The sequence below is a fragment of the Hemibagrus wyckioides genome, linkage group LG17 (assembly GCF_019097595.1).
Source record: "Hemibagrus wyckioides isolate EC202008001 linkage group LG17, SWU_Hwy_1.0, whole genome shotgun sequence".
NCBI lineage: Eukaryota > Metazoa > Chordata > Actinopteri > Siluriformes > Bagridae > Hemibagrus > Hemibagrus wyckioides.
Window position 1 is genome coordinate 25,436,046 of NC_080726.1, and position 12,159 is coordinate 25,448,204.

The 12,159-nt window shown below is 40.4% G+C and overlaps 1 protein-coding gene across 1 annotated transcript in view; it reads right to left on the bottom strand.

The window, feature by feature from the left end:
* LOC131367593 (endothelin-converting enzyme-like 1) overlaps positions 1-12,159 on the bottom strand; it is a 36,240-nt gene that overhangs the window by 16,796 nt on the left and 7,285 nt on the right. The window contains exons 2-10 of the mRNA XM_058412980.1: positions 11,868-12,159; positions 11,003-11,269; positions 10,813-10,881; positions 10,213-10,323; positions 9,037-9,129; positions 7,174-7,298; positions 2,601-2,823; positions 1,111-1,209; positions 881-955 (exon numbers count right to left, since the gene is read on the bottom strand). The exon at positions 11,868-12,159 is cut by the window's right edge and continues 418 nt beyond it. Coding sequence (XP_058268963.1) covers positions 881-955; positions 1,111-1,209; positions 2,601-2,823; positions 7,174-7,298; positions 9,037-9,129; positions 10,213-10,323; positions 10,813-10,881; positions 11,003-11,269; positions 11,868-12,159 — 1,354 coding nt within the window. The remainder of the gene's footprint in view (positions 1-880; positions 956-1,110; positions 1,210-2,600; positions 2,824-7,173; positions 7,299-9,036; positions 9,130-10,212; positions 10,324-10,812; positions 10,882-11,002; positions 11,270-11,867) is intronic.

The following is a 12,159-nucleotide window of genomic DNA, read 5'->3' on the forward strand; positions in this document are numbered from 1 at the left end:
AGTGAATGAAGAAGAAAAAACATCTTTACAACTTTAATCTTCTTGTTCTGGTAACAGTGTTCTTTTCTGCAGACCTTTCTTTATATTTAAGAGCAATGAAACTGTACAGGTTTGTCCTAAAATCCACAGTATTTCATAACATCTTCTTCTCAGGTTTCATGAATGTAAATGAAACGATAATTTATTTAGATTTGGCTCTCAGTTTGGGCCAGGCAGGGTTTGGGCAGATTGATCTGATTTTGGGTTTAAACTTTGGTTCGGATGGAATTCCAGTCAGGTTTAGACAGACTTCTCACACTCAGGTTGAGATTAAAAACTGAGCTGAGTTTCTGAACAGTAACTTTTCAGACTCTGTGCTGTGGACGGGGTCAGGATCAGACAGAATGAATTTCATCTATAATTGGGTTTGGAATTAAAACTCGGTCTTGTGGGTTGAAATGGGTTTGGACAGAATGTTCCTGTAGACACACGGTAAAGTTTGGCCCTGTGGGTCGAGTCGAGTCGAGTCGGGTCGAGCCGAGCTCACGCAGACCATTCCCTGCCTCTGATTGTGGGTCGTATTTAAAAAAAGCACCAGTGAACACTAGGTGGAAATGGAAATAAGATTGGAACGGCCGTTAATATCACACCTTTTACTGTAGATTTATAAAAAAAATAAAAAAAATAAAAAAAAAACAGTCAATCTTCCACACATTTATTTCATCTTGTCAAAATGACAGGAACATTTCTTTCTGTTCCTGCCTATTATTTAAAAAACAGACATAAAGGTTCATTGTGGGGGAAGAATGTACCAAATGGATTTAGTATTGATCCAGGTGTCAGTAAAAATATAAAAGAGTCACTTTGACCAGAATATGAGGGTTAAGAGTGTGTGAATTACCCCGTATTCCTGATCAATGAGCTCCGGCTTTAACAGGAAGTCTGGATAACCGGTCATCACCATCATGTACTGGAGCTGAGAGAGAGAGAGAGACAGAGAGAGTGAGAAAGAGAGAGATAAGGATGAATGTTGATGGTGTTGGTTTCTTTCTTTTCAGGTATGGTCCTTCACATCATGTCTTTTCTGACTGAAAGTTGTGTGCATGTGTTAACTGAGTCACTTTTTTCCACCTTGGCTCTCGCTGCCTCCTTGGTTTCTTCGTCCATCCAGTCGAGCTCCTGCAGTCTGATATCCAGAGAGTGTTTTATGTCCTCCACCAGCTCCTGTACCTGCAAACCACAGCCAAAAAATACAATGAAGAAGAGCTCAAAAAGCAAAGATGTGATTGTTAAAGTGTTATTACAGGAATGTCATTGAATCCGTTCTAATTATCCTTATCAATAATCTAATTATTAATACAAGGTTTGTCAACCAGCATTCAATGTATTGTTTATATTACCCATAATGCATCACAATCGCTCACAACCTATTAGTTGTTTTACAAGGCTGAGTTTGGACTATCATTAGTCTCAGGTCCCACCAAGACGTATACAGGAAACGTGTTTTTGTCCTGTTCACGTGACAACTTCAGTTATGATATCTTCACAAAGCTTTTTGACAAAATCTTGCACTAGACATGTGTGTGTGTGTGTATAACCAATCATATTGCAACCTGAAGCTTGTGATCAAGAACATACAATAAGACATTTGTCAGTCTGTGGGTTGTGGGCTCTGAGACACTATTGTAGCTAGAGGGTATATATTTTTAGCATTGTATCATATATTTCTTGCTAACTGCTAAAGGCCACTTGGCCAAATAATAACACTTAATAAAACCTTATGATAATAAATGTTCTTTTAAGCACTTTTAGGAAAATGATTTATTAATAAGATTTTGTTAAACATTAGCATTTGGCAGAAACCCCGAATACGTTAAAGGATGACTAATTAATGGCAAAATCTCGTTTGGGAGACATTATTGCACTCCATTTCAGATATTGATGAGATTCTCAGTAATAGACGTCGTCTTTCGGACGAGACAACACTGTGACCTCAAACAGTCTGATACGTAAACCAGAAAATCCCACATTGTGTTGATCCTTCCATCTCTCCTTCTAGCTCTCTATCATGAGGAGGAGGGGGAGAGACAGCTTTCAACAGAAGAGAGGAGAGAGTGAAGGGAACAAGGGAAGAAGAGATCACATTAAGGTGAGGGATTAGGAGTGAGAGAGAGGGATTAGTGCAGAGACACAGAGACTGGATAAGAAGGACGAGATGAGATAAGAATAAAAATTGGAAGAAGAAAGACAAGAGAGGTGTGCTTGACAAAAAACCTGAGAGAAAGACAGGTATGCGGAACATGCCTCGTCACAGAAGCCACACAAAGGCCACACCTCCTTTCACTGACACAGAGGTGTCCTTTCACACGCCTCATTCAAATCGACCGAACACACACAGACCACGGCTCCTTCACTGACACTGACACACACACACAGGCCACACCTCTTTCACAGAGACTGACACGCCCAGGCCACACCTCTTTCACTGAGACTGACACACACTAGGACTGACATCTACCTTGTTTGGCACAAGCATGTCGATGACGCCATATGATTCATCACGTGATTGGCTAAATAAAGCTGTTACATAAGCTCTGCCTTTTTCTGTCCTGGGTACCTGCCTTGGCCTTGCTCCGGGACGAGAAGTGAGTCTGGACAAAAAGTGCACCCAGCGCCATGCCGAAGTGTTTGTTGGCCTGACTGAGACACAGCCGGTTAAGCTCCTGCTGTCGTTCAGTTCCATCTATCTCACGCGAGAACTCGTGGATCGTGCTTCGGAAACCCGTGGATAAGTGCTCGCTCAGCGCCGCTACGATCCTCCACAGCATATAGTTATGTAAAACCCTGAAAGAGAGAGAGAGAGACTCAAACAGCATATCAATTGATTTATTGCACCACATCAATTTATCATCACTTGCGTTATCGCAGCTATAAACAGTCATTCCTTCACCGGTTTTTTATTTCTCTTTCCAAGTTAAAAATGCAGCTTGTCATGTTACAGAGAAACTAAAAAGAAGTGTAAACTGAGTTAAAGTTTCAGCTTCTGACTGTTACAAAGCACTGACACTGGAGACTCCTTCCATTATTGTTAAATAAATGAACAACTTCTCACCATGTTGACTTTTACATGTGTTTTATTATAAGTGGAGTGTGCACTGTACACGCCCTTGCGAATGAGCTGTTACTATAGAAACGATAACAGTAGAATGAGTGTATTTATATAAACCTAGGATTTGCAGAGGCACTACATTCAGAAGTGCTGTTATAGAACATTAATCAACACCTTCTGACCAATCAGGGCACAGGATTCAGCAGCAGCGTGGTGTAAATCTCATTAATGCACAACAAAAAAGAGCAGAGCCAAATGAGCGTCTAAACGCTCTAAAAAGATTAAGTCCTAATTAATTACTCCAGGATGTAAACAGATGGAAAATGTCACAGCGAACAAAACAAGCTCTCATTCTTTCTTTCCCTCGCTCTTTCATGCACTCGTTTCGCTCTTACACCGTGATGTCATCCCTCGATTCTGACACGCAGACGGCATTTTAATCATAAATGTGCTTTTTCTTGGCTCGATGCCGCTTTTCCTGTGCCAACAAAGCACTTCCACAGCCCACTCAATTCAGAGGGAAGGGAAGGGATGGAGGGATGAAAAGGAGAGGGGGGACATTGTCCTCCCAACCAGTCCTGTATAAGAGGGAGCAGGATAGAACGGAAGGAGAGAAAAAGAAAAATATATAGTGTAGGAAAATAGATAGAGAGAAGGTATGGATTAGTTGAAGCGAGAAAAAAGACGGTGAGACAGGGATAGGAAAAGAGTGATAAAAAGAGAGAATGAAAGAAAGTAAAAAAGAAAGAGGTAGAAAATAGAAGGTAGAGTAAGAGAGAAATAAAAACAGAGAGGGAAAGACAGACAGAATGAGAGAGACTGGTGTGTGTGTGTGTGTGTTGTTTAAGTCCAGCTGTGGTGAGACCATCAGCAGTAAGTAACACCCCCTCCCAGTGGGCGGAGCAATGGAAAATTTAATCACACTGTATTACAGGAACGTGTCTGATACAACAATGGCTGGCACAGGTGGGGGATTATGGGTAATCTCACCATGTAATGTGGACATATAAAGCTCATTACGATTACAAGTATGTGATGAACGCCTGAGCTAAAACCCCCCCCACACACACAGACACACACACACACACAGACACCCACACACAGACAGACACACAGACAGACACACAGACAGACACACAGACAGACACACAGACAGACAGACACACAGACAGACAGACATACACACAGACAGACACACAGACAGACATACACACAGACAGACATACACACAGACAGACACACAGACACACACGCACACACACAGACACACACGCACACACACAGACACACACACAGACACACACGCACACACACAGACAGACAGACAGACAGACACACACACACAGACAGACACACAAACACAATCATATACAGACTGGCACACCTGCAGACTCTGACACAGACATTTGTGTGACCAAACACACAAACAAACTGCATATTGACAGAAATCACATTAGCACTGAGGGCACACACACGCACACAGACACACGCACACACAGACACACACACACGCACACACAGACACACGCACACACACGCACACACAGACACACACAGACACACGCACAGACACACGCGCACAGACACACGCACACAGACACACGCACACAGACACACGCACACAGACACACGCACACAGACACACGCACACAGACACACGCACACAGACACACGCACACAGACACACGCACACAGACACACGCACACAGACACACGCACACACACAGACACACGGCTAAAATCGAAATGTCAGTGAGGAAGTCAGTGGGAATAAAAGTGAGAGAAACGATTGAAAGAGGTGAGATTTAGGAAGCTTTAAAATGAACTGGGTCACTGCAATGACAACACTAACAAACACACACACACAGACAGACAGACAGACAGACAGACACACACACACACACACACACACACACACACTGCTATCACCTGCTCTGAGTGTTTATTTGTTAGTACAACAGCAGCTTAATGACATCAGAGAGATGATATGTAAATGAGGGTTTCTGATGTTTTGTTATGTTTATAAATATTTTAATTTAAATTTAAACTTTCAGTTTTTACTTTTAACTATTATGTAGACAGTGTTTACTTCATTTTTATGTTTTTTATTTTTCTCTTACATTTTAAAGCGAAGTGTTTTTTTTATAGAAACAGTTTTTGTTTAGACTTTAGTTTTTAATTTTTAGTCATTTTAATTTATTTATTTTAAATGTTTATTTGAGTTTAATATGTTTTATCTTTATGCTATATTTCCTGTAGAGTTTTGTTCATATTCAGTTTTATTTTAGGTTTTCAGCTTGTGTTAGTTAGCAGCCATTTTCTTTCATTTGTTATATATATATATATATATATATATATATATATATATATATATATATATATATATATATATATATATATATATATATATATATATATATTATGTCTGCTAGCTTCTAAAGCAAAGAAAATTATATAAATAAATGAAAACATGAAAACTAAAGTAATTTATGCTAAGAGTGTAGCATGATATTATAACTTGGTAGAAAAAGCTGTTATATAATTAATGCAAATTAGCTTTGACAAGCCCGGTGTTTATGGCACAGATATCATGCTCTGTAATTTGATTCATTGCATCTTGTCATTTCAGGACGCTCTAACGGCCGCAAAGAAATGCCCTTCTCACAGATAGCAGAATATCATGCTAATGCTAAAATGATACGTGTTTCCAAAACGAGCATAAAGTAACATCGAACGTGGGCAGAGTAAACGCTGAGGTGTGATCCTAAAGACTCGGTTAGCATACTGATTTAGCTTAAAGTCCTGCTAGCATTTAGACATTTTGTGTAGTTAGCGCTGCTAGCAAGTTGCGATTGATGTTATTTCACAGTCAGCATTAAAAGACGCCGCTTTTCCTCCTTGTCTTTGCTCCAGAGAAAGAAATCACATCACCGAGCAGCAGGAAATAAAGTGAAGGAAGAAGTAAAAAGAAAGTTAAAAAAGAACTTTTCAGCATTATTCAGAAGGAAACCTGCGGAGAGGCGCTCACGCTGACGACGCTGCTGCCCAGAGAGGAAGGAGGGGAAAAAAGAGAAAAAAGAACAACTTAAAGATGCACACAAAAGTCATCCCTCCCTCTGCACCCGCAAGCCGCACAGATGAAAGCCCATTGGCTGGAGCGTCAGGCATCGCCATGGTGATGATAATAACAGTGATTATGAAGGAAGGTTTCATTGTGTGCATATTATGGGCTATGATGTGTTATTATAAGAGGAAAAGAGAGAAGCTGAAAAACAGAAAGAAACTCTGATCTGTCGCATGTCAACGAGAGAGAGAGAGAGAGAGAGAATTAAATGCAGAGTAACACATTTTTGTGACTTTATTTAGATTAAATCAGATTTCAGTGTATTATTAAATTGTCTTGTGTCTACAGAATTTAAGGTATATGTAGACATTTAACAATTTTTTCTTCATACATTTTAGCTTCATTTAATCGTATTTTCTTTATACATTTAAAGAGAGTTTATATATGTAGTTTAGCTTTAGTTTGTTGTTTGCTTTTATTAGTATTTTGTTAGAATTGTTTTAATTTCATTGTACAAACTCAACCTGCTTGTGGGATAAAGAGGGACATGAAATCATCTCCTTTTTGATAGATTTATTTTTATATCTATTGTAGTAACACAGCCATACAGAATTGTTCTCTTTGTATTTTAATTCCTATGACAGTTTCAGGTTTATGTGACTGACACACACACACACACACACACATTAAGATCCCCAGAGTCCAGGAGTCAGCCGTAAGACTAACATCAGTGTTCTCTCTTGGGCTTGAGTATTATCCTTGTATGTGTGTGTGTGTGTGTGTGTGTGTGTGTGTGTGTGTGTGTGTGTGTGGTTAAATGGGGGCGTTGTGGGTCGATACTAATCAGCTGTGCTTCAGCTGAGGGGTCACACAACAGTGGATCCACAAATGCAACCAGTCACACACACACACACAACTGAATAGAGTTACTCCATACACATTAATGGATCAATATCATACACAATCCACACTGACGTTTGAATATTTATTGTAGTCTCATTTCTTTCTTTCTTTCTCGTACCTTTTTGACGTGGTCTTGATGATGTCAGAGACTTTGTGCATGTAGTCTGTGGCCAGGACCACGATCTCTTCTTCCTCTGAAAAATTATCGTGGAATATTCGATCCAGCAGCCTTTTCCAGTGTAACTAGGAAAAAAAGAAAGAGAAAAAAGCATTCATAAACATTCATAAACGTCCTCTTATCGTAATGTAGTGTTTAGACTCAAAAACCATTTTCTGCCTGAATTTATAAAGAAACTCCAATTACTTTGGGACGTATTTCAATTATGGTGGTATTGATTCATAGCTCATTTGGGACTGGCGTCTCTGCCAAGCTTTTAAGAAATGTAACTCGCCCTCTCGAGCGTTTCCAGATCGGCTCGACTCGGATCGATCGTGCATGACGCTGGCTGGAGTGTGTGTGTGTGTGTGTGTGTGTGTGGTGTTGGTTTCTTTTTCATTCGAGTTTGAAAGTCATCTCAAAAATGTTCCAGAAATCCTAATGGTGAGAGAACTGGACACGGCGAGCGCTCTCACACGACAAATCCTACCTATACATTAAACCTGGGACTAAGACTCTCTCTTAGTGCTCCTGAATTCTCACTCTGAATGGTCAGAAGGTGTTGATTATTTCTCTATAACAGCAGCTTTGACAATAGAGCAACTGAAAATCACAGGTTTATTTATAATTAATGTGCTCTTTGTAATATGTCATGGTTTCTGTAAGGAGCTTGTATTTTACGTTTCTGGAAGGAGTCTCCAGTGTCAGCACGTTTCCCCACATATTCAGGACAGAGGAGTTTACACATTGGAGTTTACCAAATATCCCATTTTTAAAATCAAGCTAAAACATGTGAATGAGTTTAATTACCTGAATAAAGAACTTATCTGCAGCTCCCTGTATCCTTCTAAACCACCGTAAACTGCTATAAAATTCTAAACTAATTTCTGAAATATATGACAACATTTTGTGATAGGTGAGTCATATGTCAGGCTAATCTTTAAGGGGAAGCCAGCAGGAGATAATTAACGTTATTACAGGACAAGTTTCTTTACGCCCCCGTCTCTTTCTGCATCACTAACTCTATTATGTTCATTCAGTTAAAAGTCCTCTGTACTTAGCTTAATAAAAAAAAAAAACAATTAAAGTTCAGACAAATTAACATGTGCATTCTCTCTCTCTCTCTGTCTTTGTCTCTCTCTCTCTGTCTCTCTCTCTGTCTCTCTCTCTGTCTCTCTCACTCATTCTGTCTCTGTCCCCCCCCACACCCCCAGCCACCCACCCACCCACACATTTCTTGCTCTCACTCATTGACTCTTTTTCTGTCTCTCTTTTTAAGTTAAATCAAATTCAGAACAGAAACAGCATCACTGGGATGAATTCCAGACTCAGAAAGCACTTCATGGAATAAGGAAACAGCATAACAATGGTAATAATGCTATTTAGAGATAGGTAACAGCGTCTAAAAATAAAAAGTATGTAATAACAAAAACAATAATTAGATGACTTTAGAGCATGCTGTTGTGTTCAGTTAAGAATGTTACTAGCTGAGTGTTGAGGACACTACAGACGAGTTTCCTGAGGTTACTGCTATGCTGATCCCTCTGTAGTTATCTGGACTTTTCTAAATCTTTTCTGCTCTTCAGGGCTTTAAGGTTGTTTTTTTAGAGTTCTTGGATTGTAATGAGGAGGTGGAGTGTGTGCTGATTATTTCATTTCATGCATTTCTGTCTGTCTTTCAAGGCTTTTGAGAAGGTGTGTGTGTGTGTACGTCTGGTGTGTGTCTGTGCACACATGGGTCTATTTATATGTATGCTTATAAAGTGTGTGTGGTGTCTGTGTGTGCATATGTGTGCATATAAGTGTGTGTGTGTGTGTACTCACTCCAGGAGCCATGCGTTGGAGCTGTTTCAGTGTGATGCGGTTGTACATGCTGCTGATATCTTTTCTCTGATCCTCAAATTCAGACACAGTGATCTGGGAAGAGATAAACCAGATTACTGAGATAAAAGCCGTACCATCAAATTCCCGATTCTGCCCAAAAGAACCGGGCAGTGGATTTCTCCGTCAGGCAGTCACAGCAGGCAGAATTCCACAAAGGAGAACAGTCACATACAACAGTCCGACAATTAGGTTCAGCAGTGGAGGTTACATTCCTGAGACATTTTAATAAACCGTTATATTTGTACATATAGGAGGAAAACCCCACTCCGATTCTAAAACCAACAGCAGATTAAATGTGTGAGTTTTTACAGAAATATCAGACTCTAATTTATAAGGTTAATGTAACTGGTTTCAAAATACAAGCATTTAATTAAAATGTTGGAAAAGTAATTTCCCTCTCAGTGTTTGATTATTAATACACACCTGGCTTTATAAAAGATTTTCAATAGAATGTAACGTAATAATGTCCTTCAGGGAAATAACATACAAAGCTTTTTTTAAAAATTTTTTTTAATACAAATTTTATTTTCTAATTCTATTTACCGAAATCACAACCTCCTTCAGCATAAAATACAAATTATGTGTTAAAATGATACCAATCATGACAACAATGAGTGTAAACAGACATCAAAGAGACCCACCCTCAAACAGCCCCGCCCCCAAAACAGACCCACCCCCGGACTAGCCCTGCCCAAAACCACCTCACTTCCAAAACAGACCCACCCCAAAACAGACCCACCCCTGAGGCAGCTCTTCCCCAGTAGCAATCCCACTCCCAAAACAGCCCCACCCTCGGACCAGCCCTGCCCAAAACCACCTCACTTCCAAAACAGACCCACCTCCAAAACAATCCTGCCCCAAAGCAGCCCCACCCCAAAACAGCATTGCCCCCAAAGAAGCTCCACCCCAAAACAGGAGAACAAACAAAAACAAACAAGAACAAACCCACGAAAACAAACAAGAACAAACCCACCCTAAACCACCCCTTACCCCTGTAACAACTCTGCCCCAGTTAAAGCCCCACTCCAAAAATAACATTCAATGTAAACTCTGTCCCCTAAAAACAGCGTCACACTGAAAACCAGTTTTTGTCAGAAACAGATCTGATGTACTTACATTAGCCAGTCTCATCTCAAGGTCCAGGATCTCACGGGACTTCACCGTGGCATTTTGAGCTCCCAGCATGCTCAGCAGCCGCTCCATTAGCGCCTTGTAGGCTGCCAGGATCTGACATCATGACCACAGGACAACTTATACATGATTCCTAACATTAATATAATATCACCCTGACGCTGATTACTGTAAAGGGAAAACAATCGCTGTACACATGACTGATTTACACATGACCTCAGCTGTATGAGGGCGCAGGTGTGACATCATTAACTCACACTGATGTCATCAGCTGGTGCCTGAGACACACGTCTGACATTATCGATTTGGTGTATGAGCTCAAAGAAAGAAAAAAGGAAAGTGACAGATGGCTATGAGAGATGGAATAAAGAACGAGTGAGCACAGAAAGGACAGAATAGAAGGATTAAAGCATGAATGAAAATGAGTTAGAGTAATGACGTTACACACAACATAAGCACTGATTACTGTGTCTCCATTACAGAGCTAAGAAACAGGAATGTCTACCATTTTGGAAAGGTCCAGATTATGTGACAAGCCAGGGTAAGTGTTTCTCACACACACACACACACACACAGGTGTTGTACCTTCACACTGTCCTCATCCTGGCCCAGGTACAAAGTCCTCTCAGGCAACGTCAGACCCTCCTGATCAATCTACACACACACACACACACACACACACACACACTTTGAGGTTATGTTAATTGATTATGGTACGTATATACAGTAGTCAGTACTAGAACAGTCTAAAACACACACACACACACACACTCACTCGTATGGCATTGCGTGATGAGTTTTTATCATCCACGTTAACAGTAAGTGAGAAGAAGACAGCTGTGCTGTACAGCCCCTGGGTCCTATAGAGCATCTCGTTAAAGTCAGGTCTCGTAGGTATGGAGCCACTTTCCCAGCCCGCACCACCAGGCGGAGCTCCAGCCAAGTCCCACCCACCACAGCTGTCAATCACATCCGTCATGGGCTCAGCGCCGAGCCGGTCGATTTCCTGGATGTTAACGCAGGAACGATAAAACTCCTTCACCTGGATCCAAGGTAAAGAAATGAACAGCAAAAAGACAAGCGTCATTAAAAACAAAGTTATTAACCGTATGTCTGAATAAGGAAGTGAATATTTTTTAAAAATAGCCATGAAAAAAAAAACTAAAATTATAGTAATTAGAGTAATAACTTAAAGATATAAAAGGTATAAACAAATAAATAAAAACCTCTCATTAATTCAGTAAATAAATCTGATGGTACAAACACATTTAGATAACGAATGTAAAATTGAAACGTTTCTAAAATTGATGCATGCTGCCATCATAACTCCTTTATATGGAGCTTTTGTAAAGCAGGAAGAGCTCCATGACTGCTCTGATTTTCAGTGCAGCGTTACCATTCGAATGAAATAATGTCAATAGCAAAAAATGCAAATTTCATAGCCTACATTATTACAGGTATTATAATACGATAGATAGGTTGACTGTTTCTCTGAAAAAAAAAGATTCGTCTCAGTTTGAATAACATTTTCCTGAATAAAACATGTACACTGAACATAATACTGTATTTCTGTATTAGATTTTGATAAACAATGAAATAAAACACTTGTTGATAGTGTGTGTGTGTGTGTGTGTGTGAACCTTTCTTTCAGCACTATTGGATCCCTTCCTCTTGATTGGTTCCTCCAGCAGGCGCTGTAGCTTCTCCTGGTTCTGCTCTCCAATGGCCGTGATGACTCCATAGCTGAGTTTGTCCTCGGGAATGGCGTGTCGTCTCAGCCAGCCTCCACATGCGAAGCTATAGAAGTCATGACACGGTGCCACGCTGGCATCTACATTGGCCTGGACGAAGCGAGCAGCCCTGAGGAGCGAGCGCCGCACTGTCCCACACTCCCGTACGCACTGAGTGTCCTGAGCGTCCAACCAGACTAAC